This window comes from Danio rerio, chromosome 7 (genome assembly GCF_049306965.1).
Source record: "Danio rerio strain Tuebingen ecotype United States chromosome 7, GRCz12tu, whole genome shotgun sequence".
NCBI classification, from domain to species: domain Eukaryota; kingdom Metazoa; phylum Chordata; class Actinopteri; order Cypriniformes; family Danionidae; genus Danio; species Danio rerio.
Window position 1 is genome coordinate 24490490 of NC_133182.1, and position 24043 is coordinate 24514532.

The 24043-nt window shown below is 36.4% G+C and overlaps 3 protein-coding genes across 6 annotated transcripts in view; 2 read left to right on the plus strand and 1 right to left on the minus strand.

Annotated features, from left to right (window-relative positions):
* Positions 1-2701: 2701 nt before the first annotated feature.
* Positions 2702-15413, minus strand: faah2b (fatty acid amide hydrolase 2b). The gene is given in 11 exon segments (NM_001077462.1): positions 2702-2967; positions 5663-5851; positions 5976-6084; positions 8378-8497; positions 8591-8708; positions 8782-8917; positions 9024-9143; positions 9417-9626; positions 11831-11967; positions 12045-12127; positions 15182-15413. Coding segments are annotated over 11 exon segments (1581 nt in total). The 5' UTR covers positions 15365-15413; the 3' UTR covers positions 2702-2791.
* btr09 (bloodthirsty-related gene family, member 9) lies at positions 15306-23848 on the plus strand. Of its 4 annotated transcripts, XM_073906043.1 has the most exons (10): positions 16910-17042; positions 17671-17725; positions 17794-18347; positions 19552-19647; positions 20004-20237; positions 20314-20452; positions 20865-20891; positions 21013-21124; positions 22852-22949; positions 23445-23848. In XM_073906043.1, exons 2-10 carry the CDS (start codon positions 17680-17682, stop codon positions 23450-23452), a joined length of 1314 nt encoding a protein of 437 aa, XP_073762144.1. In that variant the 5' UTR covers positions 16910-17042; positions 17671-17679; the 3' UTR covers positions 23453-23848. The 4 variants fall into 4 exon arrangements, with proteins under 4 accessions (XP_021333055.1, XP_073762144.1, XP_021333054.1 ...); XM_021477380.3 differs by lacking the exons at positions 16910-17042; positions 22852-22949; positions 23445-23848 and adding an exon at positions 15306-15390 and having other exon boundaries at positions 21013-21779; XM_021477379.3 differs by lacking the exons at positions 22852-22949; positions 23445-23848 and having other exon boundaries at positions 21013-21779.
* Positions 23445-24043, plus strand: part of tesk1b (testis associated actin remodelling kinase 1b) — a 43002-nt gene continuing 42403 nt past the window's right edge. Inside the window, exon 1 of the mRNA XM_021477792.2 lies at positions 23445-23848. Within this exon, the coding sequence (XP_021333467.1) occupies positions 23657-23848 (192 nt within the window). The 5' untranslated portion in view covers positions 23445-23656. The remainder of the gene's footprint in view (positions 23849-24043) is intronic.

Consider the following 24043-nt stretch of genomic DNA (forward strand, 5'->3'; position numbering starts at 1 on the left):
ATGTAAACATTTTTTTTTTAAAAGAGAGAAAAAATGAAAACATCCTGATTTGAATAAGTCATTTGCTTAAGACTTAGTTCACATATTACTGGTTAATTCATTGAACAACCATTTTAATGATCATTTTCAATGCGGGAATAACTTCAAAATAGGGCTGTGTGATTTGGGAACAATATCTAATTGCAATATTTTTGACAGATATTGTGATTGCGATTTGATTTATAATTTAATTCAAGCTTCTGCTTGATGATCTGTAAGCCGTGACAACAATTCTGCAACAGCTCTTCAAAATGATCTGTTTATGTTTGAAATCAAAGTTTCACAATGCTGTTTTTCTTTGATATTAATTTGTCTATTAATGCTTCTTGAAGCAGCAGATGCCATTATCCCACTTTTCAGCGCTTTCCTGTACGTTTTTTTTTTTTTTTTTTTTTTTTTTTTTTTTTGTGGGTGTAGTTCATTTGCGCAATTCTGATTGGCCAGAACGAATGTGTGCTCGTTTATTTGGCTAGTTATAAAGTCCCGGTCAGATCACACGATTTCAGCAAAATTTCTTTGACGTGGAGAGTCGTAAACAACAAATAGACATCGTGACAAGGTTCAATCGTTTCTTCTTGTGTAATGGCTTAGTTCACGACAACTGATACCATGTCTGCGACACCATCACAGGAAATCTAGTTTAAATGTAATTTTCTGTAGCATAGCAGACTGGTTTTGAAGCACTTCACCTCAGATGTTATTCGTTATTTTTGTTTACATATTTAAATGTATATTTTATGTTGCAGCCTCTTGTGATTTTAACTAATCACAATTTTCAAACTGCGATTCGATTTTGATTAAACGCACAGCCCTACTTTAAAACAACATTCGGCACAGCTGTTACACAGTATCCTTTTTATTTGTCCTTGTTGATATTTTATTTTAATGCAGCTGAAATAATTTGTTATTGAGTTTTTCTATCCAATAGTTCATTTTAATTGAATAGTTTACCCAAAAATTGCAGTTTATGAATACCTGATTTTCTGTGGAACAGAAAAGATGTTTAGAGAAACGTTTAGATGTACTTATAAAAATCTGTTGGTTACCAGAATTCTTCAAACAATCTTTTGTGTTCTGCACAAGAAAAGTGCTTTTGTAACAAAGGAATGTTTTATATAATTTCTATAATTGTAGGCAGTACCTGCTTCTTTTTTTTTTTTTTTTTGCTTCTCAGCAGGGCGTTTTCACACCTCTAGATTGAAAAAAGTAAAAAAAAAAAAAGTAGGTAAGTACAACTTCATTTAGGCGCGAGTGGCGAAAGAGGGAAGGGTTTGCATGAAAAGGGGAGTTTCATTACGTGCACTACAGCTGATTTATACAGCGGCAACACAAGCACAGGGGAGATAGATGGTGATTTGGAGAGCTGTGGAAGTGGAGGATATTCAGTCCATAATATTGTAGTCATATTACTGTAAACTTAGTAATTTAATAGTGCTGATGATACTAACTTTGCAATCTGAATAAACATAAACAAAGGACAGTGATCACACACTTATCAAATTCGTAGAGACAGGACAATCAACACCAACTGAAACCAAATCTTTTTTTCTTAAAAAACGAGTGGTAAATCCGGTTTTCATCATTTCCAGACGCAAAAAGCTCTTGGGTGAGAAAATGTTTCTGACAACAAAAAAAAATTGTTGCATTTTAGCAGACCACTGTAATCCAACTGCTTGAATCCACATGCGAGCTGTGCTCTCAATTGCAGGGAAATAAAAACTAAACCGTCGTTGCAGCACATTTATGAACGCAACACTGGCGACCCATGTCTCTGAACAATTCTTCTTCTAGTTTGAATTATGGTTGGCAACACAACGTGGCGTCTCTTTGAACACTGTAACAGGTAAAAACAGTCTTTGAAGCTATATCATGCATATTAATGAAGTAGTATCTCTTTTACAATAGAGCGTGCTGATTGGTTCGAACAAATTCTCTCATTTGAATTAATGCTAAAAACTCAATGACATCACTTTGGACCAGCCGGTACAGACAGCCAATCTCCATGCTGGCATTCACACAATGACCTCATCACCATGACGTAGCTTCAACATTTCTTTTTTAACTGGAAGAACAAATTTGCTTGAAACAATGCAACAACAAGCAATTTTCATTTATTAGTGAAATATGTGTCCCCTAACGGCCCATTCAGACAAGGCGTCAGCTTCAACACTTCCCATTCACTTCGAATGGGTGACGTCAGATGTTGCCGAACTGCATTGTGGATCTATCTGTGCCGCTTCCGTGGCATTGCTCGCTGCAGAATTTGTGACTTTCTCAACTTTAAGCACAGATTGAAGTGTCAGCCAATCAGATCGCTGTATGCAAATACACCAGCTCAGACGGTAGCCGATTGCTGACTAATTTCATTAGTTGATGCTGCTATGACAATAACGTCAGCCCCAACTTAGGCCCTCAGCTGTTGATGCTGAAGCCCCATGTGAATGGGGCATACTAGTGTTTTTAGCAGCGTGTCGCATGTATATGACTGTCAACATCTCAGAAAACGTGTTTCGGTGATTCGTGACCCTTTAAAGTTTTAGGACTACCTTCTGGCGAGAACAAATTAGCACCTACTTTAAAAAAAAAGTCTTACCCAATACAAGTCAGTCATACAGGTTTGTAACTGCAGGAAATATAATGAATAGTCATGACAGAATTCAGATTTTTTTTACTAAACAAATCGCTTTACTTCATGTGGACGAAATACAGGGTGTTGAGGTTGTCCATTTTTAACTTGCATTTCCTTCAGTGATTAAACCACTCCTGGATCGACCCAGCCTCCAAAAGCCTTCTCCAGGTAGAGCGCCATAGCTAAGGTCAGATGGTCTTGACACAACCCAGCCACCACCTGCACACCCAAGGGCAGTCGCTCCTTACTCAACCCCAGGGGGCACTGGGTCACTGGCAGGCCCAGGATGTTTAAAATTCCTAGATAGAAATGGGTGAAATTGCTGTATTTTTAAAAGGGTCTCGTCTAGAACACACACACACACACCCCTAATGTCCCTGACTTGCATTAATAATGAACTCAATATTACAGCTATCTATCCACTTTCAGAGTATAATACTAATGCATATAAAGCCATTTTTAATACTACTACTACCACCACTACTACTACTACTAATAATAATAATAATAATTAGCTTTTTTTCAGTACTTCAAGCAATACAGATTTGAAAGGGGGAATCTCCCAAAGCACAAGAACAATTATTTGTCAGGATGCAGACAACACATCAGGGGCCTCATTTATAAAGTATGCATAAATTAAATCCACGGCAATGTTCATATACGAATTAATCTTTAATGTGAAAATACTACCACGTCAAGGTCCGAGCAGACTTGCACACTTTTTCTTGTGGCAAAGTTGTCTGAACATCTAATTATAGTAGTGTACAAGCACCAAATGCAGCATTTGAGATCCATTTTACAGTGCAGTCAGATTATTATTATTATTTTTATTTTTTTGCAAGATTAAAATGACCTTTTACAAGCTTAAATGTTAAGTGCTTTATTCATATTCTGTAGGCAGCACAGTTTATTGCATGGTGTTGCATTTTATTTTGCTAGATAATTTGTGATATTATAATTTACTAATGCATAATATCTACAATCAATCAATATAGAAAAAAAATGTATCCAAAATAAATAAAAAGCTTCTGCTTGTAAAAATGAAGAGACATCAGCATTACACTTTGCTTTTGTCATTTACATCTATATAATAATAATAATAATAATAATAATAATAATAATAATATGTATAGTAAACTGTTAACATAATGAAACGATCTTTTAGACAAGTGACCATAATCATCTAATAATTTATTAAATGAAACGGTCACATTTTCTTTTAATTCATTTATTTTTTGTAAGTTTTGCAAAAAAAATGTGCGAGACTACACTTTTTTATTAGTGATCACAGCAAATTATTACTTTTTACAAGATCACATATCTTGAGGCCCCCCAAAATGGTCTCTGTGCACCGCAGACTCTGAAAGTTTTTATTTTCCTCTTTGTGCTTATCATTCTCAACCATAAATAATTAGATATATTGGCACAAGCTAGTTTATATAGTAATCATATTAATTAGACAGCATTTACAAGGCGGACATCTGACAGCAGTCAACTGCACACAATGTCAAGATCATTTGCCATTTATAAAATGTCACATGTGGAAGACAGGCAGACGAATAGATTTTTGTGCACACTTTTCTCTGAATTGCGCTTTTGTGAATTTTTTTTCTACGCTTTAATATTTTATAAATAAGGCCCCAGTTCATTGGTGGAAAGGAGGCAGAGAGATGAAGCCAATTTGTAGATATGGTGATGATTAGGAGGCTAGTGGGCAAAATGGTCCATCCCCTACACTTTTCAAAGAACACTGGTTTAACTTTATAAAAAGGAGGCTGCTCACTGACAGTATAATGTCCCCATCCCTATACTGGAGCATCAGAACCCACATAGACATCATGAGCTTCCCCTCACTAGCACTTCTTCCAGCATTTTTCCTATTTAGTCTCCCATCCAGGTACCAGACTAAAGCTGCTGTCACACTGGACTTCTCCCCAGACTTCCATTTATACACACGCAAATGTGTCAGACAGGAAACGCAAGTTCATGAGTCAAGTTTCGCAGTTCACTGCGTTGCAAGGTTCAAGCTTGGTGAACTCTTACCTGTGAAATCACCTCACTTGACTGCGTGAGACCAATTGAGGATCAAAACATGACCGCTCTGGACAGAAATGTAAATATGGAGCAATTGCTCATTTTTTTGAATGTCTAATCATCTCGTTTAATCTCGCCCATTTTTGCAGCGCCGTACGATTAAATTTCGCAAACTCAAACTCTAGTGTGACTGCAGCATCAACCTTGCTTCCCTTCAGTAAGCAACAATGTGAGAGCTGCAGAGTGCTGGCTGCTGGACACATTTTTATCCAAGAGCTCCAAATCTACTGTACATCAATGAATTCCCAAAAGTGCATCAGTCATTAAACAATACAACCACCACTTACTTTATATTACATTATATACACCAGTTACACATTGCTAATGCTCAGTTGGACCCCTTTTTTCCTTGAGATGCTCAGTTTGAACTGTCAATCACTTTTTCCATCAGGAGTTGCCACAGTGGAATAAACTGCCAATTACTCTGGTGTACGTTTTACATTCCTGCCGCAACCCTGCACTGACAATATATATAGGCCTACAATTCACCAATACCGCATGTCTTTGAACTGTAGGGGAAACCTGGAGCACCCAGACGAAACCCATGCAGACAAAAGAACATGCAAACTCCACAGCAAAAACTCGAACCAGCAACCTTATTATTGTGATCCAATTGTGCTGCTGTCAGATTAAACCAATCTAATTAAAAGATTAGATATTCATGTTTAAGAGTAGAAATACGTGAAAGTTTCACAAACTAATTTCGAGAGAATATGATTGAGGATATGATTTTAGGTAATAGTATTGATCTCTGAATCCGGGCAGCACGCCACACCCGCAAATTTTATCAAGCAATATCTACTGTAAGTGCAATCTCTTGGCAGATGGTGTATATGCTAAATGCCCAAAGTCTAATATTAGTAAAATATTTAGTTTGTATATCTCCCAAGCAGCCCTTACCTGTGTAACTGAAGTTGAATGGCATAAAAAGTGGATGATGGTGTTTGGGTGCGAGAAGAGGGTGAGAGGGGTACAGCAGCACTCCATCTGTCCCTAGCAGATCCTCCATCTCCCTCTGCAGATCCTCCTTCTGTTTCAGGATAAACTCAGATGACTTGGAGCTGTGGGAACTCTCCATCAGTGCCAAACCTGAATAAGGCCACAATTGGGGAATGATAGACGTTCAACATTACGTTACTTTGAAAGACATTTAAAGAAAATTAATGTAACACAATAAGCACCATAAAGAAAATCAATCGTTGTTAGAGTTTACCGATAGCAGCCACAGTGTGTTCAGATCTTCCAAATATCCTCTTTATCAGCTCCCAAACCGGCCACACAGAGCCTCCGTCTGCCATCAGCTCAACAAAAGCCTCTGGAGGCTTAAAAAATAAGCACACGATCATATTTGTGTTAGTTCTCTGTGTGTACCATGTTTGCTGACAAAAGCACTTGTGGTCGCTTCAACCATCTGTTGAATGTAGACTTTAAAATACTAAGTCAAGTGTGTCAAGGCAATTTTGGTCACCTTTATTTATATAGCTTTATATAGTACAGCAGCTTTAAAGCAATAAACAGGAAAACAACTCTTATGCAGTGGTGTGAAGCAACAAACTACTGCGAGTACTTTTTCTCAGAAATTGAACTCTAGGTAGTTTAAAAAATGTGTACTTTTACTTTCACTTGGATCATTTTTAGTGCTGTATCGGTACTTTTTCTCCCCTATTTTTCTTTAACCTGTAGGCACTACGTTTATTTTTCTTGTCTATGGTGAAATGGCTAATAGAGAAGTAGGAGTACTAGAAGTAAAATAATCAGTTCTGTGATCGCCATCTGATTAAATTGCATTATACAGAACAATCTCACAACACAAAATTGTTATACGCAATGGCCGAGAGACTGTTTAGATTCCATGTCACTGATGAAAAAAAATGGCGCATGTCTACTGTAAGATGACTGAAAACACCAAATGACCTTAAACAATCACTCAATGCACTACAGAATGTTACGTTTTCACACACACACGCAATTGAGGCATTGACATTTCACAGCGTAATACTCACTACTCGAGTACTTTTAAAAGAGCTACTTTTTACTCATACTTTGAGTAACATTTACATGATATTTTTTACTCTACATTTTTGGGTAAGTCATGGTACTTTTACTGGAACATGATTGTTTAGTACCCTTTCCACCAGTGCTCTGATGCAATATCACTTTTCACAATTCTCCTGCAAGTTCGTTCTACATTTGATTGTCAGCGCAGTCAAATATACTGTTATATGAGCAATATCGCACGAGTAGCAGTGCGATGTGGCTGTACATGGGCACTTGTGGGAGGCGTGCATTGGCACAAGGCCGCAAGCAGAGTGCCTTTCAGTATGTCCCCACACGTGACAACATACAGCCACATTGCACTGCTACTCATGTGATATTGCGTTTATACAACGGTTCAACAGCATAATCGTGTATATAAAAAAAAAAATGAAACAGAGTCTCATATCCTTTTGTAAGAGGAACCACTTTTTTCCGCCATTCTTTCACATCTGCAGCCGACGTCAGAACAGCAGAAACCGTTGCTACATCACCAGTCACTTTAGAGCTAGCATTTAAATGATTCTCTAGCGTAATGTCTAAAGCAGGGGTCATCAATCTTGGTCCTGGAGGTCCGGTGCCCTGCAGGGCTTAGCTCCAACTTGCCTCAATACACCTGCCTAGGTGTTTCAAGTATAAGACCTTGATTAGCTTGTTCAGGTGTGTTTGATTATGGTTGGAGCTTAAACTTGCAGGACAAAAGACCTCCAGGAACAAGTTTGGTGATCCCTGGTCTAAAGTCATGACAAAAGAGGTGATTTTGCTGACATTTTAACATAAGGCTGAACGGCATGAAATGATTTCCCAGTATTTCTGTTGCAATCGGGAGATCACAATAAATACCCTTTGAAAAAGCCAAAGCAACGCAATCACGATCAGTTTACTATTGTGTTTGAGATAAGGAAAAATGCTAAACACATGCGGGCATTTTTTCCTTTTTTCCGTTTACTGAATTAGTCTGCACTAGCGAAAACATGAGACTCGTTAGAAACAGATGGCCATCTCTCTAAGACTTTAAGATGAGTACCATCTCACACTCAATACACTACAATTACTATGGTAAATACAGCACTACAACATGCAAAAGAGAAAGATCAATATTTTATAAAGATAATCATATTTTATAAATGATATTTTATAATGATTTCATCGGGTGTAGTTTAAAATTAACTTGTAATTTTCCTCTCCTGTTAGGGCTTATTATGCGGCCTCTGTTACCATCTTGTGGATGGACAACAACCATGTTTGGTCTGGTCAATGATAGGCTAATGGCCACCGACACGCTGTCTTTTAGAAATTATAAACGTTAAAATAGGCACCATCCTTACAAATAAACTGCATAATTGCAATCTAAACAACTACCATTCATAACAGCAGCAATATTTGTCAAACTGTAGAGTGTCCTATGCTTGTTGCTGTATGTTGGCGGAGTAATACACAAGGGTGAAAGGTGAAGAGGCTGGATGAGTGCTGTTATTGGCAGAATATTGCATGGCTATCAGCCAATTAGATTCAAGAACCAGACAGAACTGTTGTATAATTAATATTACAGAACATTTAATAACTTGTAGTACTACACACCTTGCCATCTTTGTCCGGAAGTGCCAAGAATGTGTCCCAGATCTGATAAGAGTATTTGAGCTGCGGAAAATTAACTTCCTGAACCGTGACTCCCAGATCTGCCTCTAAACGAGCAGCAACCTGTGACAAATACAATATTAGGCCAATTGTGCATTTATGCTTGCACATAATATGCAAAATCACTGCAACAGTTGTTTTGGCTTGTCCTCTTACCCGCTTTTGAACTTCAACAAGTTGTCTGTCTACAGGAGATGTCAGAGGAGATCCGCCATCATCTACTATAGTGAAGAAACGCAACTTTTTCAGATCCACCGCTTTTGAGAGGGTAAGTCTGTAAAATACGTGCTTTGAGTCAGTACAGAATGAGATTTGTCTGCCCTCATCTGCATCTCAGTAAAGTGTACTTGTCTGCAGTGGGTCCAGCCATGATCTTCAGAAGGGGGAGCAGGTCTTCAGCGTAGCGACACATTGGACCAGAACCTGTGTATTCATTCTGGAGACCAGAACATCTGGGAAACTGATTGTCATTTGAGACAACACCTGAAAACGAAATTAAACACTCTTTCGCTTTGATAATTTTACCAATTTTTTTCAAATGAAGGAAAGTTTAATGTTTTTCTGATTATACTCACAGCAAAATCCCTACCTCTTGAGGGTTTGTGTCCAAAAATCCCATTGAAAAAACACGGCATACGGATACTTCCTCCAATGTCAGAGCCGATGCCAAACACAGACGCACCACCACCGATGATGCTTCCCTCTCCACCTAACAAAGACAGCATCTGTGTTTACCCTAATAGTTTTTGGATACTTATCAAATTCTGTTAAGTTGAACATCAGTGCAACTGGAGCAGTGATAAAAGAAGTACAGTAGTCAACATTTGAAGGGGATTTTTCAAACCGTCCTAAGACAAAAATGGGTGTTGTTCGGTAGTTTTAAGACAACTTTTGATCCACTTCAAATGTTGACTACTGTATTACTTTTATACAGCCTTTATGTTTAAGGTTTATAATGATTTCTTTCTCTTTTTTTGAAGACCTGAGCTTCCTCCACAGATCCTCTCAAGGTTGTAGGGGTTACTGGTGATCCCGTAGAGATGGTTGTTGGACTCCATCCACATGCAGAGCTCGCTGGTGTTGGTGACACCGAGAGGAATTGCTCCCGCTCTCTTCAATAGAGCCACAGGAGGAGCGTCCACACTGGCAAGCACTTTACCCCGGGATTTCAACCCGCCTGAATTAGGCATGCCTGTAACAGAAATCAGACATTTTTAGTCCCATTTGTACAATAATGAAGCTTGTTGCTGTTGATGAACAATACAGTACACTAAAAAAAATGACGTTTGCTGTTTGTTCAAATTACTTCTTTAAAATGAGCTGAAACTATTCTTGCAAACACAATATTTTTTTTCAACAAATTAAATTTTATGTTCCATCCACTTAAATTTGTGAAAACTAATAGGTTAACTTAATTTCTTCATGTTGTATCAACACAAAGCGATTGTGTGCAACCCTGCATTTTTACATTGTAGAGTGGAAGATGACAAATCAAATTGGACAACTACTATAAACAAATTCCAAATAAATTTAACTCACCGACATGCCTCATATTTAAGGCAGAATCCTCCCAGAAATTACAATCAACTCACTATTTACTCACCTGTGTGGTTTAAAACTTTTTCTTTTTTGAACACAAAGGAAGAATATTTTTCTGCAAAACCTGTAACCATTGACTTTCACGATAGGAAAAAAAAATACCATAGAACTTAATGGATACACGTTTGATACAAGTTTCTTCAAAATATCTTCTTTTTTGTTTGATCTATTAAAAGCAACTCAAATACATTTTTTATTAGTAAAAGGTGATTAAATTGAGAGTTTTAATTTTAAAAATGCCCAGTTTCTTAAATATATTCTCTATATAAACTCTAACCACTTAAAAATGACAAAAAATAATTAATCTTTGCACATGTTAACGATGTCCCTATTCTTAACGAAAAAAAAAAAAAATCAGTCCATTCTCTGATGACGTGTGATGAGCTCCTACTCTTAACTAACAACAGTTAATTATTGTTCCAAGCACTGCTTTAACCACAGGGAAAGAAACGATTCACACTTAATTTAGAAGATGAGTTAGCACTGCTTTATTTAGATATTTTGAAGAACATCTGAAACTGGTAACCATTGACTTCCATAGTATATAGGAAAAACAAACTCTATGAAAGTCGATGGTTACTGATTTTCAGCATTTTTCTAAATATCTTCTTTTGTGTTTAATTGAATAAAGAATCTAAATTAAGTTTGAAACCAGTAAAAGGTGATTAAATGATGACAGTTTCATCATTAAGCCTTGTTTCTTAAAGAATTTTAATAATAATTTGACAATTATTTAAAAAAAAAAATAATAATAAAAAAGTCATTTGTTGTCAACTTTAACCACTTAAAAATGTGTATAAATACCTCATCTATGCACATTTTAATGATGTCCCTATCATTAGTGGAAAAAATTCAGTACTTCATTCTCTGATGGTGTGTTTAAAAGCATGAGAGTCAGTAGTGTGACTTCAGCAAAAGCAAACCACAACCATCCAACAGTGTTTGCTAAACACAGCCCACTAAATCACAATCGATTTTACAGTCCTCATAAAGCAGATTTCACTGCACACTGATTCTACTTTACCTAAAGCTATTAGTCTATTAATTTAAATGAATAAACATAAAATATTGATTAGGTGATATTGCTTTATCATTAATAGCGGAAGCTTATTCTAGGTCTAGGACAACAAACAGCAGCTCTGTTCTTAACTAAGAACAAGTTGTTATTGTTGCCAGCACTGCTTTTAACCGCAGGGAAAGAAAAAAATAATAATTTAAAAGAAGAGTTAGCTCTGTTTTTTTATTTAGATATTTTGAAAAATGATTGAAACAGGTTTGATTGAAAACTCTATGAAAAGTCAAGGGTTACCTATTTTCAGCATTTTTCTAAATATCTTCTTTTGTGTTTAACAGAAGGAAAAAAAGTCAAAGTGAGGGGTAAGTAAATGATGACAGAATTTTTGGTGAGCTTTCCCTTTAATACAGCAAAAACTTATATGTTACACACTCCTAATCAGTGACAGTGACAGCATATATGAATACTAATATGCAAATAATGAAATTAACCTTTGCTGAAAGTGTGATACTCATGATTAACTGCATTTAACACTGATTAAATTATAATCTGTGTTAAATGTATAACCCAGAATTCAGTTTAATCAAGGTTTAAAATAAACCAGGGTTAACTAATTCAAGTGTGAACGCCCTAAATAGTGCATACAAAAGCACTCTGATGAAATGTAGTTACTGATTGGATTTCAATTTCAATGTTTAATGCGGTTATTAATGTTATGGTCATGTGGCGTTTCATACTGTGAGGATGTGCAGTCAGATTGTCATTACATATGTTAACTGTACCCTGTAGTCCGAATGACTCTTTGACAGACATTGGAACACCAAGCAGAGGAAACTGGTTCCTCAGAACTTCCTCTCCTCCATTTTCCTCCTTTATTAGTTTGTCTGCACGAGCTGCCTCCAGAAGGGCAGCAGAAAACCTGAAAGAGTGGACAGTGGACATCAGTAGTGTAACGTCAAGTACAAAAACTGTTACCTCATTGAAACAAGTGCTCACCTGTCTTTGATCAAAGCATTGAGCAGTGGGTTCACTTCCTGAATCCTGTCAATATACGCCTGCACAACCTCCACACTGCTAACCTGTGTTAAAGTACAAAATGATTGGTTATTTTAGATTAACTCCAAATGCACTGGGGAATCTGAGTAAACTTGCGTTGTATTAGGACTAATATGCACTCGTGTACATTATGAAAGGACTGTGCTAACATTATGGCTCACATACTTGCTGTGCTTGTAGTATAAAATGTTCAGTCCAAATATTCTGTATATTCATATTAATTAATATAATAATAAGATTAATCTTTTCTTTCTTTGATACACTATAATGCTTCCAACTGATACTCTTCTCTGCAATACAAATATATACATGTTTAGTTCCTAGTATATTTTTACATTAGAATGTTTATTTATTTAATTATCTATCCACCACACATTAAAAAAATCCAATCCAATATAACAAAACAATTAGCATTTTTCCTTTTACTTCTGCTTGATGTCCTTAGTTATTTAGTCAGCAGAAAATTAGAAAAATTAGACATTAGATGTAAAATTTTTAATATAGCTAAAAAAAATAATAATCTCAGTTTGTCTGCATGTATTGGATTTAATAGATATAAGCTTGAGTAATCTTTAAATGAAATCTTATAATTTGAAGATTTTTTCAGAGAATATAAATGGTTAAGCATCGTTTCCTAAAGGGATATTTCACCCAAAAATTAATATTCTGCCATCATTTACTCAATTTTTACTTATTCCCTACCAGTTTGAGTTTTTTTTTTTTTGTTCTGTTAAATGTTGGAAAGCTGTAACCATTGACTTTTTGTTTTTCCTACTATGGTGGTCAATGTTAACAGGCATCCAGATTTCATCAAAAGAAATATTTTGTGTTCAAGAAATCAACTCTACTTACCACTTGAAGATGAGTAAATAGTAAGTAAATATCCATTTTTGGATCACTTTAAACTTGAAGTTAAACTCCCTTGAAGTTAAAACATTAGTGTTGTATTATCTAAAAACAGAAAAACATCATTTTAAGTGGTCTCTAAATGTTATTTTTATAGCAGTATATTTACTTCTTTTCTTTTTTTTTTTTTTACATAATCAGCGCACTTGAGAGTCCTTTATACAGGATAAAGTTGAGAAGATAACCCCAGATTACTCTAGTCAAGTGAATAAATAAGAAATAAAGTCAGTTTCATTCACACTATTGGATCAAAGGCACTGTTTACAGCAACAAGATATAATTCAGTGTGTTGCTGACCTGTCATTATTGCACTGCACACCACAGCAATTACATCCTAACACTAAAGAGCATTTTCAGTTATCTCATGATTTCATCAGTTGCCCCTTTGTGCAGCCAATATTGAGATACTTGCTTGTTTCTTAATCCAACTTCCATCAGCAATGTCTTTTTTGTTTTGTTCATTGCTTTTCAAGCCTCTCACTAAATTTTCCTTTGAATCAAGACAGACATATTATCTAGAGAAGTCGCTTTTCCCTACATGGTTTAATAATAATATGAAATGGATTTTGTTAATCCATTAAAATGAGTATAATGCTTTGATAAAAGTTATTCCAACTGGCTTAAAACAGTTAAAAATTATCTTTTGTTCAAAAAAAGAAAGTTAACTACATGCATTTATCCAGCTTTACATTTGTGCAGCATCGATATTATAGATCAGAAACATAAAAAGAGCCACATTCACAAACTATTCCAACTCATTTATTCATTTTCTTTTCGGATTAGTCCCTTTATAATCTGGGATCACCACAGCAGAATGAACCACCAACTTATCCAGCACATGTTTTATGCAGCGGACGCCCTTCCAGCTGCAACCCATCACTTGAAAACATCCATACACACTCATTCACACACTACAGCCAATTTAGCGTAACAAATTCACCTAAAGCGCATGTCTTTCCACTGGGGGAAACACATTCAAACACGGGGAGAACATGCTAACTACACACAGAAAGGCCAACTGACCTAGCCTAGGCCTGAACCAGCGAAATTTTTGCTGTTAGGTGATCATGCTACCCACTGTGCCACCTTGACCCCTAAATATTGTACATTTTTATTTTACAGATGTACATTTTACTGCTGTTTCTTTGTAACAAAACGTAAGCTGGGGAAAGGTCTGGGTTTTGCCAAACATATTTTGTACCTAACAAGATTCATTTTGCACAGAAATCTATTCTGTTAATTTATTTATTTCAGAGTATGCTGATGCGACCTGCTCATTTTGTAGCTTTGTAGAGGAAACCGTTCCAGATTTGGTTTAAATCTCCTTCATATTTACCCCTTTTTCTTGTTAAAGTTAACTCTTGGTACCAGTCTTAGAGATAGATATAACAAGAAAAGTGCTTCATTTTTTTATGCATTACGACAAACTTTTTCAAAAATACATTTGTTTTGTCTGTTGATTAGTTAAATTCATGCAAACCTATAAGTTGCTGTTTTTTCTCTGTATTATTTGTAAAAGACATATCCATTTCATCTTCCTGTTCATCTATAAGTTGTGGCACTTTAAAAAAAACAAAAACAAGGATCTATCTGAATAGTTTAACTGATAAAATAGTGAAATAACAATTGTATGATTGTGACGACACAAAAAATAAAAAAATAAACATCTGCACTGTAATCTACTACTGAAGTGCAATAATCTGAAACTTAATTTAACGGGCTTTATTCTGTTTGAACGGTTTGTAACCTTTGAATGCCTTTTCTTTAATGTTCTAAATGTAGTCCGACAGATTAGTACAGGCCAAAACATGTCAATAATTGATCAAGTTTAGTTCTTTTCAGTGGCCTTGTTTATATTCTGCTCTCCAACATGGCATAACACTCCAAAGAACTAGATAAATGAACTGAGAAACAGCCCCATTTTAAATGTGCAAAATAAAATTAACATAATATAACAACAAAAATACTTTTACTTAAAAAATAGAGTGCAATGAATGATTATATTTATCTTTTCATTTCTTATTCCACTTTAAAACAATGCCAACTCTCTCAGAACAAACTCAGTCACCCTGCACAACATCACCACGACGACTAAACACTCCCATGTGTTTGCAAAATCACATTCACTAAAGCTCAGCTGTGACGAAGCTAATGCAAATAAGAGCTCAAACCTCTCTTCTGCGTATCTTCTCAGCCAGCTGCACTGCCGAGAGAGTAAGCAGCGGGTTTGTGATTGGAGGAAGATGTTTTGGACGCTTTGTGCCAGGTGAAAGCAGCCTGAAGAGAGGCAGAAACAGCCCGGACACGAGGACCAGCAGACAGTGCTGCACGCGCTCCCCGAGCGTCAGACCCATTGTGCTGCGAGCAGAGATCGGGACAGGTGCATTATATACAGACACACACCATATGCTACCACACCTCTTGCATTTAACTGTGTAGATCGTGAACTTTGACCTCTTTTATTTCCCTCTTATCAGTTGAGCGCTTTCTTTTTGCGACCTATGGAGTCAATATAGCCTACACTTATAGTTCATTTTAGAAACGTTATTTCGAAGACTATTAAATAAACGCTGTATAATAGTAAGAGATGCAACATTAATAATTTATTAATCGATTTTTCATCATTAATTAATGTATTTTCATTGCTTTTGTTTTAATTCTTGAAGTTTGTTAAAGAAAAACACTAGTATATAATATAATAAAAACAAAATTTAATTATTTATATACTATATAAACATTGCGTTTCTGTTTGTGTAGAAATGGATGGAACAATCACAATAAAGGCAAAACAGAACATTTACATAAAAAGAAAGTATAGTTCCTTAATCTCCTTATCTTACTAACAAAATTTTATATAGATAGCCTAAATGTAAATTTACAAATCAAAAACCTTTTTTACCTGAACTGCAGAATTACTTTGAAATTATTTCTAACTCTTTTACAAAAAGGTTTAAAAAACTGTAAAGGTGTGAATTATATCATCTTTTTCTTTAACGTGTGATGTATAGGCCTATACCCCAAGTAAAAGAAACAAATTTTAAAAACATAGATATTATCCATGCAATGATTTTATAAGTAAGTTTAAGGAAGGTTTTTCACCCTTGTGTTGTTTTTGTAAAATGGAACCGGAAACAATTCTTCATTTATTTTTCAGTTGCAGTTACACAAAACAGTTTTGGTCCCAAGTTTCCTTACTACTTTTTGAAGTGTTTTATAAATTAATCAGTATAACTGAGCAAATGTTTTTTTTACGGATTGCAACTCTGGATTACTGGAAATGGACAAAATAACAAAAATTCTTATTTTATTTGGAAAGTATCACATCCACAAAACAAAATGTATGCTGACTGTACCAAATTGTAAATTTTATTTTTCATTAATCTAAAACGTTTTTATGATTCCCTCACTGCTATACAAAGTAATACCAAAGCTATTAAGACATCTCAACTACTGGAAAAAAATACTTAATATACACGATTAATTTTTGTTGTTAATTCCATTGTATACTGTTTTATGTATAACTCTGTACACCCCTGTTTGATCAATAAAATAAAAAAAGGCCTATACCCCTTCTGTTTTTTATTATTTATTCATTATTTTCTAATGATATAAAAATACTTTTCCTTTTCTTTATAATGTACTGTGATTGTATATTTTCACTTTTCGCATAATTAAAAATAAAAAAAGAAAAAAATTAAAAAGATGTTTTTTTTTTAAAAAAAACGATCATGATCACAATAAAACGTTATTTTGATATTATGATTTAAGCTAACGTTAATCAGCCTTTTCCTAACCTTTTCTTTGGCCAAAAAATCATAAATCACTCATCAGAGACCTCCATTGTCAGAGACACTCATCTTCCCCTATTCCATATATGGGACGCGCTATGATGTCACTGTAGATGGGCGGAGTCCTTCAGTGAAATGAAACTGAACTGAAAAACAACTGGAAAGGTGTCCTGACTAGTGACGACAACTGACTATTTAACTGTTTTGCTATGTTTAGGTATATGTGAGCATAACTGAGACACAGGTATGTAAAAGAAATGTACTTCCATCTTCAGTTTTTTATTAGGGTGGACACACGTCTTGTAGTGTACATCCTTCCAGGTTTAGGGCCAAATACCTCTGTTGTTCTTGTTTCAGTAATGCAGTGCCATCAGAATTGCATTATATTATGTCATTTTAGCCTTTGTAAAGTAAAATTTGAAGTAATTTGAGTTACACTTTGGCATGTGTAGCTTTTCTTGTTTGCAACTAACGCTAGCTGCTTATTAGCATTCATATTGGCTGTGAGTGTTAAGCACACAGTAATGCCTGTTGTAACTGTTGTAATCACATCTTAAAAACACAGAAGACATTAATTTGATAATAACCTTTACATTCAGCCTCATAGACATTATTTTGTGTACTAAAAAAGCTTCTGTGATTTTTGTAAGCAAATTCACCCTCAAAAATAAAACACGCATAAACACTGTTAGAGTAGCTTACATGATGATTTCATATGAATGTTTATTACATGGGCATGAATGGCCCAGATAGCTTTATATATCAAGATATATTTATGTGTTGTTGTCTGATACTTTTCAATCCAGCAATTATTGTTTGTGCTACAGTTTGTGGTTTAATTATTGTGGTTTATTATTTAAAAAAATTATCAGAAAAATACAATGGAAGAATCTCCAAGAGGGACCAGAACTCAGGATTCATCTAAATGTAAGTCAGTAACCCTCCCCAAAAAATAATGTATAAGTTCTTGTGTAAGTAATCCTTTCTTTTTTCAGCTCTGATATCCTCCACTGGTCCTCTGTCTGAAGAGCTCCAGTGTTCAGTGTGTCTGGATGTGTTCATTGATCCAGTCACCACTCCATGCGGACACAACTTCTGCAAGACCTGCCTGGAAAAGTACTGGCACAACAGTCGAGACTACAGCTGCCCAATCTGTAAAGAAACATTGCACCAAAAGCCTGAGCTCAAAGTCAATACAACGCTCCGAGAGATTGCAGATCACTACAAAAAGAAAAGCAATCTGGAAATGGCTGAGGTCTTCTGTGACTTCTGCACGGACACTAAGAAGAAAGCATTGAAGTCATGTCCGCTGTGTCAGAGCTCTTACTGTGAGGCTCATCTGGAGCGTCATTTGACAGTTCCGGGTTTAAAGCAACACAAGCTGATCAACCCTGTCAAAAATCTCCAGGGTTATTTGTGTCAGGAGCATGACCGGCCTCTTGAGCTGTTCTGCAGAGATGATCAGACGTGTGTTTGTGTGACCTGCACTGTGACTGAACATAAGATGCACAACACTGTTCCTGTAGAGGAGGAGAGTGAAGAGAAGAAGGTAAGAAACAGCAGAATTATAACATGCTGTATGTACATTTTCATATTATAACCTTTTAATATAAATTGGTTGCATAGGCCCTTAGTATAAATATGCATTAAAACTTCACTCATTTTCTTTTTGGCTTAATCCCTTTATAAATCTGAGGTTGCCACAACGGAATGAACCGCCAACTTAAATTAAATTTTTTGTTTTATATGATTTTCCTTGTATATATTAATATGTGGGCAGCACGGTGGCGCAATCGCCTCACAGCAAGAAGGTCACTGGTTTGAGCCTAGGCTAGGTCATTTGGCATTTCTGTGTGGAGTTTGCATGTTCTCCCCATATTCGCATGGGTTTCCTCCAGGTGCTCCCGTTTCCTACACAGTCCAAATACATGCACTATAGGTGGATGTTTCCCAGTAATGGGTTGCAGCTGGAAGGGCATCTACTGCATAAAACATATGCTGGATAAGTTGGCGGTTCATTCCGCTGTGGCAACCCCAGATTAATAAAGGGACTAAGCCGATAAGAAAATAAATGTATGCGAGTGTGTGCAAGAATGTATGAGTGTTTTCCAGTGATGGGTTGCAGCTGGAAGGGCATCTGCTGCATAAAACATATGCTGGATAAGTTGGCGATTCGTTCTGCTGTGGCGACCCCACATTAATAAAGGAACTAAGCCGAAAAGAAAATGAATGAATGTGAGTGTGTGCACGAGTGTATGAGTGTTTCCCAGTGATGGGTTGCAGCTGGAAGGGCATCTGCTGCATATAACATATGCTGGGTAAGTTGGCGGTTCATTCCGCTGTGGTGACCCCAGATTAATAAAGGGACTAAGCCAAAAAGAAAATGAATGAATATTAATATGTATACATTCTATCTATTTTATTTATAGTCTTGTTTTCTGTAAACCTGATATAAAAAAATTACTCACCCATCCAAACCTTTATGAGTTTCTTTCTTCTGTTGAAAACAAAAAAAAAGATATTTTGAAGAAAGCTGTAATCGATGACGTCCGGTTGACTTTCGGAGGTCAGTTGTTACCAGTTTTTCCAACATACTTCAAAATATCTTCTTTTGTGTTTACCAGAATAACGCAACTCATAAAGGTGAGTAATTGGTAAGATTTCTTTTTTGCGTGTGAATTTTCCCTCAATGCGCTTGTTTCTTCTTAAGTAGTTGAGTAATAAAACAGGTCTGTGTTGTTTTCTGACTATAGAACCAGCTGATGAAGACACAGACAGACATGCAGCAGTTAATCCAGGACAGAATGAAGATGATTAAAGAAATCCAGCATTCAGTAGAGCTAAGAAAAGTAAGTTTACTTAGAATCTTCATTCAAAGACAAACTCCAGCAAATTTAGTTGTCAGACACTACTGGTATCATAAATTTACTCCATGCTCATGCTTAAATATACTGCTGGGTCTTTAATATTATGAGTTATTTTTGTGCTATATATGGCATCATGGATTTTTTTTTTTAATAAAAAAAATCAAAATGTAAATCTGACTGCCCCTGCTAGAGATCTTCAAATGGGCTGTCATTCCGTAAGGACACACATTTAAAACAAACATGAAAACCTACACAAAAATGCTTCGCTTGCCACTAGACGAAGGCCCAGTTTTGAATCAAAGAAATCCTCTGAACTTTTTTTTCATTTGATTAATTAGAAAAACAATGAAAAAGAGAAAGCCGACTGTGTCGAGGTGTTTGCTGATCTGATGCGCTCCATTGAGAGATGTCAGCGTGAGCTGCTGGAGGTGACGGAGCAGAAGCAGAAAGCAGCAGAGAAACAGGCTGAAGAACTGATTAAAGAGCTGGAGCAGGAGATCAGTGAACTGAGGAGGAGAAACACTGAGCTGGAGGAGCTCTCACACACTGAAGATCACCTGCACCTCCTACAGGTCTCTCTCTCTCTCTTTGGTAAAGCACTAGTGTCATGTCACAGTGATTGATTTTCTCTTCTCTCTTCTGTTGTAGATGTTTCCATCTTTGTGCAGGCCTTTAGACATCAAGATCTGGACTGGAATCAATATTAACACCGGTGTGAGTGTGGAGACTTTGAGAAGCGCTCTGTCTCAGCTGCAGGAGACTATAGATGAGGGATTTAATAATAATGGTAAGTTTTTTCTATTTTTATTTAAAAAAAATACTCTTTTTATTTTTATTTACAATACTCACTAAAAACTATTTTAAATATACAAAACCTGACACAAAAAACCATCCACTACATCCAAGACAGAAATGATCATTTTCAAAGTCATTTAGTTCATAAATATGTCAGTTTGTACAATCAAGCCACAATTATTCATATCTCAAGCAAATTCTAAGTTTCTGTTCAAATGTAAATAAAAGCTGAGATTTGTTATTCCACAATGACGCCTCTTGTACATTGTCCTATTGTATTGTGGGAGAAGCCTGTGTCATTTCCGTAAAAAATAAACACTTTCTGATAGAATTAAGTCCTAATTTGTGTCTTGACTGTGTGTATGTAAATGAATAATAATATGTTGTTGTCATGTGTGTCACAGTGTTGAAGAGGATCCAGAAGTATTCAGGTACTGTGTATAATCTTACTCGCATACAGTATCTTCAACTGATATGATTTGCATTCTAAATAGATTTGACTGATTGTGAATTTGTATACAGAAGCTGTGATTCAAACTCTTTCTCTCTTAGTGGATGTGATTCTGGATCCTGATACAGCTCATCCGAAGCTTATCCTGTCTGAAGATGGAAAGCAAGTGCGGTATGGAAACATAAAGCATGACCGCCCAGGCAGTGACAAGAGGTTTGAAAACTATATTGTTGTGTTGGGAAAAGAGGGCTTTTCCTCAGGGAGATTTTATTTTGAAGTAAATGTAAGTGGAAAGACTGAATGGCTTTTGGGTGTGGCTAGAGAATCCCTCAACAGAAAGGGGGAGTTCTTCCTCAGTCCTAACGATGGGAATTGGTCTCTGTGGCTGAAAGATGAAAATAAGTGTGAGGCTTGCGAGTCTCTAACTCTCTCCCTCTCCTTGAAAGTGAAGCCCCAGACAGTGGGTGTGTTTGTGGATTATGAGGAAGGTCTGGTCTCCTTTTATGACGTAAAGTCTAGGTCTCATATCTACTCTTTCACTGGTCAGTCTTTCACTGAGAAACTCTATCCATTTTTAAGTCCGTTGAGTAATAATAAAGGTCAAAATTCAGCACCACTCATCATCTCACCTGTGACTGGTAATGATTGAATCAAACTCAAAGTTGAAATGCTAGATGCAAATGATTCCTTCATAGCCATGAATCTGAATCATCTCGTTGTAATGAGGAAAGCTATTCTGTGCATAATTCAAGAGATATTTGGTTTGATTTTTCTTTCTCTACCCTTTGTTACAGTAAAATCACTTTCCTGTAAAAAGTTCTTCTCTTATTGTTTGAAATAATAAAACAGAATACATTGACTGTAAAAAGAGTGTGTATTTACCTATAGTTACTCTAGATAAATATTCACAATGCAATGTGTGGTCCTAGCTCAATTATTCTATTATGTTTAACCTTTATTCATGTTTGTTGACCAGTATGAGATGGAGAGCAGGGCAAACAGCAGGGCAAAATTGCTGCTGATATAAAAAAAATTAGATCAGTTTATTTTAATGTTAGTCTTGTGCCACTAGATGGCAGCAGAAATTTATGTTCTATTCTATGAACATAATTCTATGTTTCTCCATGGCTCGCATCTTGCATGCATACACACTCTTTCATGTTGCACTGCATGCAACTGTACATCCATTAACAACAACAGGAGCAGTTTAATGAGCTCTGTGTGCTCAAGCATGACTCAATTATTAAGGAGACCAGATGTGTGCTTTATTTACTGTGAGATATTCTTGCACCAGTATCGGAAGAGTCAAAAAGATCATATTATATGATAGTAGGCCTATTGCATGACAAAGTTAAAGGGTGCCTGCAACATCAGTGTAAAGAAGCAATGACTTTTATTATTATGTAATTTATGAATTATATATATTTTATCCACAAATGATGGTCATACGTTTGATAAAAGAACTGAAGGGTGTTGTTGCTGTCAAAACTAAAGCACTTTTAAAGCTCATAAATGAGTCAACAGCGTTGGTCTTGCTCAATAATTCATACATCATAGATTTGATAGCGCTGTGTCGTCTTCGTGTAAAGTTTCTCACTGTAGGTGAGTTTGTCATGGAATAACAAAAAGTAAACAAGCAATGAATGTCTGCTCACCATGACAAATAATGTTAGAGATGGGGGTCAGGTGATGGGACGTTTGTTTCTTCACTGTTTGGCATACACTGACCTCAGGAATATTAATTAGCCAACAATTAAGTTTTATTTAGTTACTTATTTTAGTTTAACTTCTTTTTTATTAAGTTTTGGACACATTTGAATAATGTTTTATTGGTAATATCATTGTCCATTTTTGTCATTAATTTGCTTTTGTATACTTTTTCAATCTATTGAAATGCAATTATGTTTTTTTATTTTTAAATAAATCATTCACTACTTGAGCTTCGCCTGGTCATCATCACCATCATCATCATCATCATCTGTCAACCAGCTCGTGCGCGCGCCCCTGCAGGTGAGCCGCCTCCGCTGGACCCGCCCAGGTGAGTCGCCTCCAATAAGAGCTCAAAGTCAACTCCGCACACATTTCCTGCGACTGATACACAGATGCCTGTAGAGCTCCTCCGTTTAGTCGCTTTTTTAAAATGAAACACGAGGGGGTTTGAGCTGACGCATCCGTGCATTTTAGGGTATTTCCGATGGATTGAAATGTGCTGAAGCGAAGACCCGATAAGTTTATACCTGTAGAGCATAGGAGGTAAGCTTTGCAATCAAGACAAGCGATATTGTGGCAAAATGTTAATGCTAATTGAAACAGGGTTACTTTCAGGTAACGAATAAAAGTATAAACAGTGTTGTGAAGAGGTTGCGATGGCGCGTATCGCCTCACTTCTCTATGTATAATTGATCATCCGCAGTCTGACTGTAGCGGAAGATGCCGCTCATCACTAGTCCAACTTCACCAAAACATGTTCACCACGAGGAAATGTAAATATAACCAGCGGTAATGTCGATTCTCTGTTTCCTATCTAAAACAGGATTGTGATGCGTTGCTGAAAATGAGGCCAGCTATCAGGATGGAGGAAGCGTCGCACGAGACCTGAAGATCGGTCACGCGCAGGACGCATAACGGGGATTTATAACTTGAGCGAAAGGCGGACCGCTCTTTTTTGACAAACAATCACAGGGACCTTGTAACTGCATTGCAGAAATGTAAACGCTTGGGGTAGATTTCAGACTGCTCGAGATAATGTCCATCTTTATGGACCAAGATGACTTGGACCCGGAGGCTTCGGATTCTCTCATGCACGGAGTTCACGGAGCGCACCGGCCCAGGCCGTCATCTTACCGGGCGCTGCGCAGCGCCGTGTCCAGCCTGGCACGACTAGACGACTTCATCTGCGAGAAGATCGGCTCAGGTTTCTTCTCGGAGGTGTTCAAGGTAAATATGCCATTTATACTATGCCTGTTTGAAACATAGTTCATCTCCAGCACATCTATAAGTGAACACATCATGTAAACAAATGCTTTTAGAGACGATTTGTAGTGTCATTTCTATAAGGCAGTAGATTCTTGTTTGTAAATATTAGTTAGGCTTCTAAGATGGGGGTGAAGTTTGAAAAAAAAAAAAAAAAAC